At 41.8% G+C, this 17106-nt stretch overlaps 1 protein-coding gene across 2 annotated transcripts in view; it reads right to left on the minus strand.

Annotated features, from left to right (window-relative positions):
- Positions 1-1446: 1446 nt before the first annotated feature.
- Positions 1447-17106, minus strand: part of pbx3b (pre-B-cell leukemia homeobox 3b) — a 55623-nt gene continuing 39963 nt past the window's right edge. The window contains exons 3-10 of one of the 2 annotated variants that reach the window (XM_084551107.1): positions 14250-14491; positions 13110-13300; positions 11959-12094; positions 11101-11130; positions 7070-7235; positions 5860-5972; positions 4922-5011; positions 1447-3302 (exon numbers count right to left, since the gene is read on the minus strand). In XM_084551107.1, the coding sequence (XP_084407233.1) occupies positions 3210-3302; positions 4922-5011; positions 5860-5972; positions 7070-7235; positions 11101-11130; positions 11959-12094; positions 13110-13300; positions 14250-14491 (1061 nt within the window). In that variant the 3' untranslated portion in view covers positions 1447-3209. The remainder of the gene's footprint in view (positions 3303-4921; positions 5012-5859; positions 5973-7069; positions 7236-11100; positions 11131-11958; positions 12095-13109; positions 13301-14249; positions 14492-17106) is intronic. The other variant, XM_084551108.1, reaches the window with a different exon arrangement.

A 17106-nucleotide genomic window follows, 5' to 3' on the forward strand; every position in this document is an offset into this window, starting at 1 on the left:
CTAATAGGCATAATCTCAGGAAATGTAACTTCTTTATTTAAAAGGTTCCGAGACCAATTTTGCTGAGTGCAGTACTTAAAATATCCAATAGTTAAAGTCTTGAGGAAGCAAACGTATGTATTTGTAAAGGTAGAATGAGCAAATAGATAATAATCCAAACGGCAGGGCTGAGCTCCACATGCTTTCATTAATTTCTGAGAGGAGATATGCATGCATGCATATGCCCAGACCATTTTGTCAGAATGGAATGGTCTTAAACAGCACGGAGCAAACCAGCTTACACAGATGCACGGTGAAATGTTGAAAAATCCCCCTCAAGCATCTTTCTTAATAATAATAGAAATAATAGCAAAAAACAGTGGTGTGCAAAGAGGTTAAAGATTATTTCTTGATTTGCGTCAAAGGCCACTCTAGCTTTTTATTTATTTATTTATTTAAGTTACTGAGAAAAAATAAGTGCCTCTGTGCATTTGGACATTCTCTGGCATGGGTGTGTAAAATCAGGATAAAGATATGATTTCCAGAGAAAGGTGTTCAATGAAGTTCCTCACTGCTTGAGTGGACAAATATGCTCTCCCGGGAAACCGTCTGTGCATTGCGCTTGAATTAAACTCGTGCTATCATGTTACATCTCTTTTTTCTTTTTCCTGTCTATCTACTCTCATGTGTCGAAATTGAAACCACATGTGCGCACACAAGCACACAGACGCACACGCGCGCGCTTTAAACTTGCAGCTCATTGCGCGTGGATATTTTCTATTTGCTGCAGTGCTTCGTCCCCGGTTACACTGTTGAAAATCCAGGAGGCTCCACGACTGAAAGACACAAACACTGGACACGAGCTTGGGAGGAAGACAGGAATGAAGAACTCTGCTGAGAAAATGAGAATAAATGGATGTCAATTTCCATGTGGAATTGGTAACCAATGATCCATTAAGCCAGCCTTTCCACAACAGACAGACAAAATAGCCTGAATTAGAAGTGCCTGACATTTCAGTTAATTGCACTAACCATGTCAGCGCCACAGTAGCTGCAAAGCAGGTTAAGTCCTCACGTTCTTCCCACCGTATGAAAAGTGAGCATATTCACACATAATGAATAAATTACATGAAATATTTGCATGAATGTATATGATTTGACTAAAAGTATAAACAAAAAAGCACACACACACTGCATTTCTATGTGCCTATGTGCTTTGTTTTTCTTTTATATGCTTTCTACCTGCCGGATAAAAATTAGCCTCCTTGGCTAAATTTGGTGCATTTACATGATGGATGCATGTTCATGTTTAAATTAATGTGCATCACCCTTTCCTAAATAAAATAAACACATTGTTTTATCATTGATGAGAGAAAATAAATGGCTTTAATGATGCAGTTGATATTAATGGACTGCTGCAGCAACCTGCCATAAAGACGTGTCCTTTGCTGGCAGTTTATGATGGAGAAAAGGGCCAAGCCTCTCCCACTTACTCAACAAACGTGACAAAAACACGCCTTGCTGTCATGAAAGCAAAAGGTTTATTCATGTTTGAAATTACACAACTACCACAAGGAAGACTTTTCAGTCCAGGGTGTAGTCTGGTTAGAAAGTAACACTAAACATCTTTAATACATTAGAATCACTGCCACAAATCATTTGTCATGACTTTTCAGTTTCAGAATCACATACAATAGAAAAAAGAGAAAAGAAGTCTTGAACCCTGTTGAACAGAGCTGGAAATTTACAGTTCTGAATACTGAAACCTCTATGCATTACAGTTTTTATTGGGATTTTTTTTCATTTTTTTTGCATGATTTAGTAACAAGATGAGCAACATTCAAAATGTTTTTTTTTTTCTTCTTCTTCTTCTTCTTCTTCTTCTTCTTCTTCGCTATTTACAACAGTTTTACTGTTTGGTGTTAATTTATCAACAATGTTCATCACACCCCCCTTCGTAAAAGCCACAGACCAACAACATCTTCTTCCCCCTTCCCCGTCGTATTTTTTCCATGGTATTAATATTGTTATTTTTTTTATTTTTGTTATTTTAAGTTGCGGTACGGCAACATCATTTTATTAAAAGATTAAAATATACATTAGATTACATAGAGAGTGAAGAGTTTACAGTGTTACAAGATGTAATCAAAAGAACTACATAAAAAAAAAGAAAAAAAAAGAAAACATGAAATAAGGGCCAGAGAAACGATGGTGGTGATATTGTTTAGAGGTAGTAAGTGAGCACTCTAAGCTACAGAAATGTTAGAAATGATTGGTTTCTATGAATGAGGTAATAAAGCTGTGTATTGATTGGTGGAGTGTATAATTACTCTTAAGCTATATTATGTACAACTTTTTCTTTGTTGTGGGGCCTGCTCCTGTGTGCCGTGACGGGATGATCTACTATGGGGGGATTTTATTTCCATAAGCAGTACAAAAAAAAAGAAAAATGTTTACATATGTACATACTAAACATCGAATTATAAAATATGGAACGGTGTCATGTTGTAGTCAAGCAATCAATTACACTTCTTTATGTTCCAGAGTTTGAATAGTCATTTCCTCGTACTAATGTATACAGCTGTAAGGCAAAAATAAATCTTGAAAGTAACTACAAAGCTGCCATTGAGCTGTCAACAGCAGCATTGTTGAGTTGCCGGACAAGACTGGGAGCACATTACAGTCAAAGAAACAACTGCTTTAATCTATGTATTGTAAGGACTGAAAGGGAACCCAATTATCAAAATGGGAAGTAGTAATTAAATCACCAATCAGACAAATGGGCATTTAAAATGTCATAAAATGTCACGGAAATTACACGAGTGTCATCCGGTATTTTGAGTTCAGATGAGATAATTATCCTGAAAAGTTTACAGAGTAACATCTGTGGGACATTTCCATTTGTACGCTTGTTTGTGTGTGTGTGTGTGTGTGTGTGTATGTTTACCCCTATAACAAACAAATAAAAAGCATGGCGATTACACTTGATTTATGAACACAGAAAGAAAACACTGAGCGATCAGGAAACACTTGGTGTTCATAATGGAGGACGTCGTTTGTATGCGTGTGGCATGGTCACCGGAAATTTTAAGGTACAGGAAAACCAATCTGTTGTGAAAAGTTTTTTTTGTTGTTGTTGTTGTTGTTTTTTTAAATATATCCTTTGCGGTCGGGTCAGCCAGTTAAAAAAGTCCATGCCCAGCTTGAGGCGAAGATGCATTAAGAGCGGATCAATTCGAGGTATCAGAGTGCACACTTCCAGGTCCTTCTGTTGGAGATATTACAGAAGACGGAGTCGTTGCATCTTGCCATCCCCCATTAGCCTAGGACACAAATGGGAAAGGTTGAGATTACAATCACATGCTCTGCAATACGAGCCTGGTGCACTCTAGACACTCCAAAAATGGAAGGGAAACAGACAAAGAATAGATTCTGGTCGCACGGATGTGTCAGCCGGTATTAAAATGTTCCAGATACAATGATGCCGAGTGATTAGCCCAGTCTTTACATTACAGTAGCATCAGCAAAGAGACTCTTCGAGACAAATTTGTCTTGTGTCCTGACCAATGGGAGCAGTCCCTGAAATCAGTGTCTAAGCAGATTTCAGCAGCAACCGACAGCTTGTCGCTACATATTCTCCTGTCAGTCAGGAAGAGGGAGGGCTCGGCCCGGGTGAGGTGGGGAGAGCTGAGTGAAAGTGACAAGGCAGGGCCTCTCCAAGAGAGCCAGTCTTAGCCAGCCTGACTTTGCTTTGCTCCAGGCGTGACCTAGCCTTTACTGGATCCCTCTACGTCACCACCAACAAAGCTAAAGGTTAGCCTATGTGAATATATCTATAAGAAAAAATCAGGGGCTTTTACTAAAAACTAGGAGCTTTGCTACAATTTGCCGTTCAGCATATTTCATTACAACACTTCCCTTTTTGTTCTGATTCTCTCTTTTCACTCGCTGCTCAGCTCTGTCAGTTAAGGTTTTAGTGGGGATCACACTGAGCTCTGGTGAGCCAGTAGGCGCAGGTCTGCACTGCACATGGAAGTGAGAAACCTTGTGAGAAAGTGAAAAACACTTGATCCTGCTAGGAGTTGACATGTCTAAAGAGCTTATAGCAATAAGGCTGGAGCAAAGCTGAAATGACACCAACAGCAGTGATTGCCTGCAACAACCACCACCATTTGTTTGCAACAAACATGTTAATTTTGTTTCACACAAATCTTTCTTTAATTTTCTGGACCGTTTCTGCAAATGTAAAACCTCATTTTGATGAAGCTTTAAATAATATTAGTCTGCAAATATGCGTGCATTTTGCCCAACAGGCATAACAATACGCAGAGAAAATGCTGCAGTTCTGATACAGTGCAGAGAAAGAGAGAGAGAGAGCGAGAGCTGTCTAATACTGTTTCTCTCTCTCTCACTCTCTCCCTAACTCTTCATCCTCCCTCATCAACGAAATTAATCTTTACCCTGATAGCTTCAGATTATGCGCTGCTTTACAAAAAGGCGCCATATCAAACCTCATCAGGGAAGATGGAATTCACGTCTGGGAAAAGGCTGCGGGGCGATCACGTGGTACGTATTTTATCATGAAGATAAGTCTATGGAAAATTCTGTGAAGCATTTCAAAACAGCTGAAATGCAACAGATACGGTGCCTCGAATCCTTTTCTTTATTTATCTTTTTTTTTTTTTTTCATTTTTCGATTGAGTCAAACAAAGTATTAATACTTCTTGAAGGAAAGCTGGTGATTTTATTCCCCCTGCTGTGTAACGTCCTTTATGAAATGCAACCTTTATTCATATCAGGTGACAAAACACAATGTCTAATATTTTATGGGACATGCAGTAGGAAGCTGAAACATATGTACGGTTGCAAAGTAATATAATTCAAAGTGAGTTCATTGATTAAAAAAACCCAAAAAACATTGGCCATGCCTGCCTCTACTTACATTCAAGCCATGTGGACTGTACATCGTGTTTCCCCCTAGAGGATCATTGTATCCTGCCGTCTGACTGATAACATGGCGCAGGGTATCCACCTGAAGGGACAGACAAGGTGGACAGGGTGGTCAGCTGTATGTCGCGCGGCCGTCCCAACGCTAATTCTAAAGCATGCTCGGTGAAATAAAAGATGCTAACTAGTGTGAAAATAAAAACTCCTGAGAAATGTACTAAACCAGATAATACTACAGGTAATAGATTTTCTTATGAAAAATAAAAAGTATACTGGTGTTATGAGCATGCTGAAACTTTATATTTTATACAGTGGCTGATAAGCAAAACAATAAAAATAAAAGTGAACATAATAATAATTAAAAAAAAAAAATCACGATGGCTGTTTAAAATTAGCTTTCATTTTTACCTTAACCGTGAGCATTTTTTTTTCGTAAGTGCATGAGTGTGTGGAGTGTGTCAGTTGTGTAGCTGCGCTTAAAATGACAAAATGGAAGACATCAACAACAAACAATAACAAGATGAGACAGGAGGATAGAAGTATAGAGCACAGAAAAAACGGGGAAAACATCGTACCAAAAACCCAATACCAACCCAAGAGCTCAAGTCAAAGCCAAATGCATTCACAAAATGTTTGGTACAGTAACCAGGATATTGCTTTGTGGCATGATAGCAGTGGGGTGGGATTATATTTTGGCTGCCAAAATATTCCATCCAAAGCGAAATAGTCAGTACACACTTCAGTCAATCGGATGTTATGGGAGGCCTCGCTTGGTAATTTGAACTGCACTCGTAATGAGCAGCGTGTTTTTCTTATTTTCTATGTTTGGTTTAATGTGCTTCAGACTGCACTGTGGATGGCTCAGTACACAGGCAAGACAAGGACAGCTCTCTGCACTGGTTGTCAGGAACTGTCCCTGATTGTTGATCCTACCTGTGACTGTACATTGGCTCCGACTTGTGCCCCTTGGTAAGAATCCCCATTCAGACTCTGCATGCTCAAGAACATGTCCCCAGAGTTTGGGAGGTTAAAAGAACCTGAAGAACCTGGAAAGGGAAGATGTAAGTAGCTGAATACATGAGAGGGCTATAAAGGGAAAGCACAGACACGCACGCAAAAATAATGCAGACACGCACGTCACGCACAAGTCTGCATAAACAGACCCCACTCAGGCAGACACAAACACAGAAGAAAGACTCCCATAAAGCAAGCAACTACAAAGGTGAGGGAAGGAAAGCCAAACAGAGGAGGACGATGTGCAGAAGGACTAGAGATCTTTTTTTTTTTTTTTTTTAACGAATGGGGTGAATACAAATGAAATGAAAATCACATGACACAAGGGGGGGCCGGTTCTATATGTAGTTGGTCGCTTAAGCTCCCAATTGTTCCACATCACCTATTTCCAATCTACATTTGGCAGGGAGGTATCACATGGTAAATGACAAGGACAATAAGAAGCTTATGAAAAGACCAGTACCAGTAAACATGTTGCTTAAAAGAGTGTTTTTGCTCTCTGCAGAATCCAGCTGAAACTCTTCATCTTTCATCTGGAATCCTGGGTGCAAGAAAAAGGGACCACTTCATAAGCTTACCACATCCCGACGCAGGTCAACCTAGTCCAAACTCAGCATTACATTACTCATTAAACTAGACTACATATGCCCTTTCAGGCTCCATGTTTTTATATTATTCAATATGAACTTAACATAATGCCATGTTGATATGATGCTATTACTGTAGGTAAAATGCTCCCAGCAATTATGTTTCATTTTATTTTGTAAAAGAAATCTCTAACGTTCAGGGGGACTACATACCATTACATTACAAATGACAGGAAGTTGACAGAAAGTCAAGGGAAAACAAATCCCATGACATCATTCTGTATTCGCTCTTTCTCTCTTTTTTTTATTTTGCCAAAAATACATGTGTTCTCGGTTCACAAGTCAGGAACGCTCTCTTTATGCATGAGTTTGCTTGGCATCAACTGTCTTATAGACAGGAGACACTGTGATCCCCAAGCTGGGAGCAGAGCCTGTCACTCTTGCCTGTGTGAATGGTGCATGAGAGAGTAAGGCAGGCAGGCGGCAGGTTAAGGGCTGAGGTAGAGGGCATATCTGTTTTGTCTATATGCAGGGGTGCCTACCGGAGTTAGGTGTGGTAGGGGAGTTGGCCTGGCTGTTCTGCACTGCAGCGGCTGCAGCGTGTGCTGCATTTACAGCAGTCTTGGCGGCATAGAGGTTGGCTTCTTCTTGAAACTTGCCGATATTTTTCTTGTACCGGATCCTTTTGTTGCCAAACCAGTTGGATACCTGTGTGGGAGAGCAGAAGGAGGAGGAGCAGAGGAGTCAGACGTCAAGCAGCCACAGCACCGTGCACTGAGCAGTGTGATTGTTTCAAGATGTCATGTTTGGGTCCATCAAGTACCCAATTCCCAGCCCCTGCAGTAATGTCCGCTGGGTACACAAGCTAATTAAGCCATAATCAGGAGCCACTTGTGTCTTCTCATGGATGGGAGCATGACATGCTCTTAGATCTGTCTCCTGACAAAACTAAAACACAAGAGGGTTCTACTGCACAGACACTGAAGTCAGTGTAGTATATACATTTCTCATATCAGGACTGGTTGTAAAGGATACTAATTCCGGCATTTCCCTTTGTGAAATATGTGAATGATCATATTTGATCGTGCCAAACATTCTCCTTGCTTCCAGATCAGTGCGTCTAGGTGATTGACACCCTATGCAAATGCATGTGTGCAATTACTTCAATGATTAAATATTACAGCAAGTAGAGTCACAAGTTGTTTATCATATTTAAGGCTGCATGTCAATGTGAGTATAAACACTGTAAATACAAGAGAACATTTCATACTTTGGTTAAATCTTTATATTTGACTCTTCTGTTCACCCTATCCTATCCAAGCATGCATATCACCTTGTACTCTCAAAAACAGCTGCCCTTCATTACTGGTGCTTTTATTTTGCAAGAATAAAATATTAACACAACGGTGAATGATTTTGTGCGTGTGTGTGCATGCATGCTCAGTGATTTGGAAAGCAAATTTTGTTTACAATGATTGCAAACAAGAGTTAGAGGGTAAAGACCTGCGGACATGTGAAGCAGTAAACAGATTATTGGGGCAGTCACTGTTAACTGATGTGTTAAAAAAGCTCTACATGATTTACCGAAGTAAAATGGAACTCCAGAGTCACGGGCAAGAACTGAGATTAAATTAATGTTAAAAACTGCGTACATTCAGGGTTAGAGCAACCAGAAATGTTAATTTTGTCGACTTAAAATGATGACATCCAGCATCACCGAAAAGTTGTATATGTGAATGCTGGCTCTGCAATAACAGTGGAATAATAATGAGATGATGCTTGTTTTTAATGGTCCTATAAATTAGAGTGTCTTGTCGCTGTGCTGCAGCCCCCCTCTCAGGCCCTGCAGCCCACGGCTGGACCAGCCAAAGAGCAGCTGCCCCTAATGACGCTTTATTTAATTTCCACCCATGTGCTTAAATTTTAATATCCCCAGCAGCCCGCCAATGCTGTGGCGTAAAAACTGACTGGATTTGCAGGACATCAGATCATTTCTATCCTGCACGTCTCTGTGCTCTAAATCTTTAATATCTAGGCAATTAAAATTAATGGCCATTCAGGCAAGGCCCACTGTTGGCAGGGTTTCCTTGACATCAATTGTTTGATGGGTTTACCTAGAGGTTAAACTAACAAGCAAGGTTTAATTGGAAGCAATGAAAGCCCTGGCCATCATCCTTTTTACTTAACCTGCTTACAGTGGATTGTACAGCCAAAGACGGTGCAATATTCTCGCTCTTTTAGACAGCTCACAATGTGCCCACAAACCCCTGGAAATCACAGAAAACATTTCCTAAAGCTCACCACTCTGTTTAATTTACACAAAATGTTCATACAAACAGTGTATTAAATAGGTACACATTTATTAAGATGTCAGTTGTGGCCAGTGGTGGTGTTTGCTCATGAAGACACATTTTTATCATTAAATGTGACTTAATAGTTAACGATTTTACTGGTTTACTTATCAGCACACGTTACTTTCACCAATATAGGAATGGTGCAAGCAACTTCTGCAGTGAAGTGCGATTATATAGGAAATATTAACATTTGAGAGGTCAACCAACTTTCTATTCTGTTCTTGTCCTTCACGATGATGTGTGTCACGACTGTGTTCAAGGACTACACTGAGTTACACAACACTTCTTTGTTCTGCACACACATTTCTCTCCTGCCCACTGGACTCCAGCTTTAGTGGTTCTTTAGTGATTCTGGGGTTCAGCTAAATATTGAGCAAATGTGCAGCACTGTAAGGTGTGGAGCATAACCCAATCTACAGAACTAATTCCCTTTTATCTCGTGGCAGGCCATGCATTCAATTGACTCCTATGTTTGGTGAGAACCAGGTTGTGAGACTGAATTACCTGACATCAGCTGCCTCAAAGGGAGCGATTGTATAATGACCGCGCAGGCTCCTTGCAAGGACATGATAGCATTCCCTCCGCTGCTGCCCACTAGGGAGGCTGTGGTTAATAATTCAAACTATTTCACCCCTTTTCAGGTCAATACTACTCTCTTGTCAATGTACGGCAATGCACGATCCGTCTGTGATCAGGTCTCAGTTTATAATGCCCTGCTGTAAGCCTTAAATCCAAACGCAAAGCTGTCACTATGCCACATTAATAATAAATAGTTGAAATATTTAAAAGTGTCACTCTGAAGCAAAGGCCTATAAATTTTGAAAATGTAAATTTATCTCTGCATCAGTATCAAGTCTATATGTGAAACAGCGTCCCAGTCACACGAATTACATCTAATGTGCTCTCTGGAGCGTATGTAAACCCCGACACGAACCACAGCCATTTAATCCCATGCCTTCATTGCAGTTCACATGCAAAGTGATAGTGGAAACAACACGGGTCTTGTATTTAGAGAGCCACTTAGGTAGCTTCATTAACAATGTACATTAAATACATCATTGTGCTCAGTAAACAAATCAGTCAGCAAACAGTCAGATAATAATGTGTTCATTCAGGATGTTGCTAATTCAAGATTATCAGTGCAGGATTTCAGGACGTTTGAAATAATAATAATAAAAAAAAAAAAATGAAATACTGCATCTTGTGTGGAGGGGAGATGACTGTGCTTCACATGCATTTTAAAAGATCCCTGCTAAAATGACGCAGGGTATTTCATCAGCGATGATGTATCGAGCAAAGCTGCAGAGTGGTATTGGCATACCATTCGCAACGGATGGTGTTTACTTAATGAACTACTTGTGCAATCAACAAAGCGCCGCAAAAAAGAGTCTGGGGGTGTTTGAAAAATTACTTAGCCGAGCCCTCAGTGTGACCACAGTGAGCTATTTGTGACTCTGAAAGGTTGAGCCACGGTGAGAAATAACGTACTTATGTTGCACCCGGCGTTATGTCAAGCCTCCGACTTTGTTACTCACTTAAAATGAGCCAAAGCACTAAGAATAAGTCAATAAGAATGTCTGCCCTGGCCTCCGCTTATCGAGGAGTACGCCACTAATGGGGCCTGAGATGAGTTCAAGTGAATTTTTAAAAGCCCTCTAATTTCTGCAAAGACTGATTTGTTCTCATGGGAAGTAGTACAGTGGCCTGTTTTGGGAGGCACTCAGAACACAGGGTTGAGCTCCATTTGTAAAGGCCGGTGGCCATTTCTTGAAACCACTGTAAAGCACACAGTGATCACGAGGGTGGACGGGGGGAGGAAATAAGCTCAGAGCGCAGGTTGAAGATTCAAAAGACCACACAATCAGTCAACGCTCTACAACAGAAACCAAAACGATAATGTGGTAAACAATAGCCAAAAACTAAAAAAATTACATGTGACACATTTGTACACACATAATGTGGTGAATGCTGTGGGTGCAGCCTATAAATATGAATCAGTTGACATCGTGTGTGACTTAAAAGTGGGGGTGTAAGTGTTGAAAAGATCTTATCCGCTCTTTTAAAAGTGTAAACTCAGACTCTCTACTATAACATTAGCATTGATCCTGTGGTGTGAGGGAGGGAGGTTCTGTGCAGTGGAAAACTGTGAGGCTATTACATACATAAACAAAGGAGGTACAAAAAATGAAAACAGTGGATCAGGAGAAGTTATGACATACCTGTGATACTGTGATGGTGCTTCCCACCCCCTGAAGGCAAAAAAGAATGGGCTTTTACAGTATCTGACTCTTCATGACTACACTCAATATACCCCTCATCACCCCCTCCCCACACAGACAAAACACTGCAGATTATTGTATAGATTCATGTTTCTCTGATATCGTGTCTCATGAGGACAACCATAGAACAATAGAGTAGGAAAAAAAAATCTAGATAGTAGTCACAATCATAGCAGAAAAAGACCACAGGATGATAATAACACTTTGGATGTGGGGGTTAGGTGTGAGAGATATTGCCTTCAGGTTTACCCAACAGGGAGGCTATTGTATATAAAAGTGGGAATCTTCAGAAAAAAGCATCTTTAAGTGTAAAATATAGCTGCGAATTAGCAGACTCCTGCAAGGTTACTTGAAGAGCAAACATAGAAATAAACACCCTGTATCATCCGGTGATTTGAAGCACCAGACTTTAACTGCTTTTCTTAAAGTAATGGATGATGCCATTTCTTTTTTTTCTTCCCAGCTTACGACCTGAGCGACTGACCAGGCAACAAAGAGAGCACACATGGTGGATGGGAATGAGAGGGAAAAATGGCAGGGGACCCAGCGTCGGGGCGGCTAAGGAAGGACAGCATAGTGCTTTGATTGAGGCTGAGATGATATAGGCCTCCCTTCCCTGTGGCCCTGCTCTGACTGACTGGGACCAGCCTTGACTGAAGCATCATTAGGCAGTCACAATGTCAAGGTTAGCAGAGGACATTGTGTCTTGGTGGTGTGACCTACAGTAACAATCCCCCTAGGCTTTAGCCTTTCCCATCTTGATTACCCACCAGCTACTGTTAGATGAGCAGTACCCACCTGGGAAACTGTGATGCTGCACTTCTTGGCCAGCTCCTCTTTAGCCTCCTCGCTCGGGTATGGGTTGCTGAGGTGCGAGTAGAAATATTCGTTCAAAATTTCCGTCGCCTGCTTACTGAAGTTTCGCCTTTTCCGCCTGAGTGGGGAGCAGAATGAGAGAAAGGCCGGGCAAGCCTATTAGTGAGACCAGCATTAACTCATCCATTTGGATTGCACAAATTACACAATCAATCTCACACATAAATGGTGAAAATAATGAGGAATGGGCTCTAAGGGCCCTCAGGAGCAGAATATCGTGTCCTGCTCCAAGAGTCTCGTCAACACACAAAAGAAAACCGAGCAGACCAATAAACTGACAAGCGCACACACACACACACAAATAAACACACACAGTCGCAAAACACATACAATGTTTAATTTGGTCTGTTGGTCTCCAATCTCCAGTCCAAGCGTGTAATGTGTAGAGTTTAGTGCAGCGGATGGGTGGGCTTCGTGATGGAGCGCAAAGCCCAGTCGGAGTGCATCTCGGTACATTATAGAAATCATGGCATGCACAGTTGAGCATTGTTCCTGAAGTGCCACAGCCCCAGGGATCTCCAGTAGAAACAAGCAAACTCTAACTAGATCTGGGTCCCCTTCCCTCCCAAGGGCACTACTTATCATGTTGTTGAGCATTTGCTTATTTTGCCTTGTTTACTGCGTTTCACACAGGCAGTGGGCAGCAAATGTGCTTCCACTTGGCTTGTTTGGCCCGAACTTGTGCCACTCTCCGCAGAGCTCCCCGCCGCACCGCACTGTTAGTGATTAGAGTAATCCACAACACCTGCTGATGACCTCCCCTCCATCTATTACACATGACTCGGTCCCCCCGTTTCATTTGGTCTTAACTGCTCTCAGGTGCGAGGCCATGATTGTCTTGAAAATGGATAATGCATGGAACATGAGCATAATTAAAATCATGCATCTATGCAGTGCTCACACTGTGTGCTGTGCCAGAAAAGTGGGAGAAGCTTCAGACCTGCACACACAGTCTGAAAATGACCTCGCCCACCGGATGGGCTTATATGGGTCACACGGAAGCAATCAAGGTTTTGCAATACCTAATGCGCGCACACATGCATGTATACATCAAACACACGCGATCCGCTGACCTGGCGTCGAGGAATCTGGAGCGCAGGATCATGACGGCCTCGCAGGTGCTCTGCTTCAGTTGCATCTGGATGGAGCTGAACTTACGGTGGATGATTCCCACCATGCGCTCAATCTCTTTGGGGGAGATGGGCCGCGTGCGAGACTGTTCCCTCAGCAGGTTCATCACGTGGGTAGTGAATTCGTTACATGCCTGTTAAGAGTGACAAAAACAGCCGAAGTCAGTTCTGTATCTGTTCAAATCACAGCAATGTGTTTATTTCTTTTTTTTTAAAACTTCAAAAGCTCCATGACTGATGTTCTTAAGTAGTATACATTTGTCATACTTTAAATAAATTAATTCCATACGCGCTGTTTGTGTTAAAAGCTTCACTAGAGTGTACTGTTTGTGAATGACGTAATAGGTGAAGTCATGTTTGAATAAATGCAGAATTGCCGTTTGGCTCGGCCTTAATGCGCAGTGAATTTAAACAGCTTTTCGTTAAACCAGTAGTTCATACATGATTAATTAGAATAACTCATTTACGTAGTGCACACTTTAGCTCATTACTCTGAGTAAAATTCGTTAAGTATTTACATTTAGATAATTAAAACCTGGAAACACCCTTAAGAAAGATGCATTTACTCCGGGCGAAGTGTTGTGTGCCCCCGCATACCCACCTCCTCTCTTGGAGAGCGGCGAGTAAATTAGTCTAATTTACCTCACTGGCTTGCTGAGGCATCACTGTTACACCTTCTATTTTCGCCCATAATGCCCCTGTGTTTAATGGCAGGCTCAAAGTGCTAGGTGAAGGGGCTGATCGTACTTTCATTTAACACAGATGACTAGAGCACTCCTTAAGATCTCTATAATCAACACTATGAATAATACTGCACGTTTTCTTTTTTTTTCCTCAGCTGACAATACATTCATACATAATCTCTGTAGTTTTCTTGATAATACAGAGAACAGGTGGTTCAGCGTGTTTTGAAGTAATGCGAAATACGAAGTAGAACTCAATAGGTCCATTTTAACATATATTGAAATTTAAAATACCTGGCAGTCATATGGGGATTTAAGAACAACATATACTCTGTTATTCTTCTTTTTCAATCCCGAAGCAGTTCTCGCTAAAATGTTAATCCTGGTGATACTTCCTTACCTGTTCGTATTTCTCCAGCTCCGTGTGGTAGATCTGTCTGATCTGGGTGAGTTTGGCTCTGTAGTCGGAATGTTCGATGGAGTTGTCGGCCGCCCCACCCGAGGCCGCGGCAGCAGCGGCCGCGGCAGCAGATCCGCCACCTTTCTCTGGTCCTGCCACTCCCTCTGCCAGCAGCATGTTGTCTAAACGCATGAGCTGCGGGTCCGGGGGGTCCTCCTCCTGGGCACCACGGATGCTGAGACCTGCAGCAACACACAGACAGGGCCACAGATTCAGTTAATGCTATTCAGGGACATGCTAAGACTGGGAATTAATATTAGTTATTTAAAAAAAAATATATACTCAATTGTCGAGTGCAATTAAAAGCATTGTGTTAAACTAGTGTGTTATATTGTGATGTTTCCTTGCAGGTATAGGGAGGCAGTGCCTCTTGTGTATGCGCTGTATTCCTGTCGCCCATGTCTATGCCTGCTCGCTTTTATTTACACACTGCGCTGCACACTGTGTGTACGGGAAGGCTGACATGACAGCAACATCCATAAACTGACAAATGCTCAATGGTGAAGTGGCACTTCTACTCTGTGAAAGGATGCTAAACAGAAAACTATACCTCTAGAAAGTGTGTCTGTCTCTGACACAGGGAATGCTGGGAGCTGCAGAAAGTAACTACGGTTTTCCTCGTTTCTGTTTGCTTGCCAGATTCGGATCTCGTATCATTTTACAGTCCTGGTTTAGCAGTATTTTAAAACGTGGTGAAAGTGTGCTGAAGTAAAAACCTAAACGCGAAAAAAAAAACGAGCGCAGTCAATTGTATGCAAAGTGCTAATTCATGAATTCTGTTGCTGTATGCTTTCAGATCCTGCTGTTTGTTTCCTCTGGTTTTCTGTCTCGCCAGCCTGTCAGCAAGTCGTAATCACGCAGCAGATAGCCTACATGCACACCTGGATGCACAGGCAATGTAACCACAATGGCAGGCTTTTCAGGGGATAAACAAAAAAAAAAACGGAAAAAAAAAACACTGCAGGTCAGAATTACAGCAAAAACAAGCTAGAGCAATTCAGTCTGGTAAGTGGATAAAAATGTGTCTCAATAGGCAGTAAATACTGAGTGGCTACTCGAACGTTATGATTACCAGAGTTGTTTCAATTCAATAATCCCTCCTGCAATTCAGGGATTTTCAACAGCTCATTACAGCTTCATTAAGATATGGCCAGCCTCTGGATTCTAAATAAGAAGATTAGTGGCTCTATTGTGTCAGCCAGTAGGCATGCAATCAGAGAAGCCCTTTTACCATGCTCTGACCGACTGACCCTGCACACTATCCACAGGAGTAAATACTAGAGAGAAAACACTAATTTTCCTCTTTATATCTTTCTCATAAACACAATACTGGGTTTTTAAAAACAGGAACCGTATAGTGGCCCGACGTTTTCGCCTTTGTTGGTGTTTTGTTCGACTGCAGCGCCACTGAAAAACAAATTTGCCTCTATTTATGGATCGGCTGGCTTTGAGTCTTTTAGGTGTAATGGTGTGAGAGGAGTGGATGAATGTGGCTATTTGTGTTGGAGACATTGAGATGCTGGACAAGGCTCCATCAGGCTTGCACAGCCAAGCCATCCATGTGGACAATATGCCGCTGCTCCACTAACCCTCACCCACATCACACCGCATTTGCACAACTCCACCCAAAGCTATCGTTCTGGACGGACTCGGCTGTTTCTCTTCCAGTTTGTGCAGCATTAAACAAAATGGCACGTGATTTCGACGCTGACTGACCAGATGCCTGGCTACGTGTCTAGCTGGTGGTTTGTCTGCCACAGCGGCTCATATTTTCCTAATTCAGTATTTACTCCCACTCTCTGATTCAACACAAGCTCAGCGGGCTGCACTTTCCTTTGTGCTGCGGGTGGTGGTAAGTAGGTAGGCACGTTTTTCATGTCAGGTATATTAAATATAACTCTGGGACGCAGCGTACATTTCCACACCAAACCCAGTTGTCACTTTCACTCCACTCACTCTATATCCAGGGGAAATGCAGCTGAGGGAATTTACAGGGCTTTTCAGCTAAATGGGCATAAATCACTGGTTTCATTCAAACTAAATAATCACAGGCCATAAAGAGCTACTTGTCTCTTACCATATATTACCACAAAGTTCCTGCGTGCAGTACTGTGGCCATTCACAGCAAAGGAAAACAGAGCGAGACATTAGAAAGTGACATGTAATCCTGTTAGTCCAGTGACATGTGGAGTGGCCGTGACATTTTTATCATACGTGTCCATTTCTATTTGGGAAATCAGCAGGATAAAAATGATTACTGTGCTGCTCTGAGAAGCAGACGGTGCTGCAGGAGTCCACTAGGGTGTATTTGTGCCACAGCAGCTCTGACTGGTCATTCATAACACATGTTGGGGGGAGACTAGGGCGTCCGTCTCAAGCACATAAATACTAAAAATAATAATATATATAAAAAAAAAACATATCTCTGTCTCGCTGCCGTTTTCCGCTCACCTTTGTTGGAGCAGCTAAAGATTGTGGATTCACAGCCTGAGCTCAACATCATCACACAACTTCCACAATATAAGCTTGAGCAAGATAATATCTTTAATTTGCTGTACGCCTGACAAATCTGTATAGTAACTCGCAATTCCACAGTCACATTCTTGCACTGCAATGCTGCTTTTCCTGCTCAAATCTTTATCCTGTTTTTGTCTGATGATATGGGTATTAAAACAAGTTTGGGCACCCGAGTTTAGCTCTAATCCACCTCCACAGTCAAAGTGGGATTAATCTCAGTGCAAAGGGAAAGTGCGGGAGTCGTGTCACCTTGGTAAAGCCCGCGAGCGATGAAAACTTA

Source organism: Chelon labrosus, assembly GCF_963514085.1.
Source record: "Chelon labrosus genome assembly, chromosome: 9".
Taxonomy (NCBI): Eukaryota; Metazoa; Chordata; class Actinopteri; order Mugiliformes; family Mugilidae; genus Chelon; species Chelon labrosus.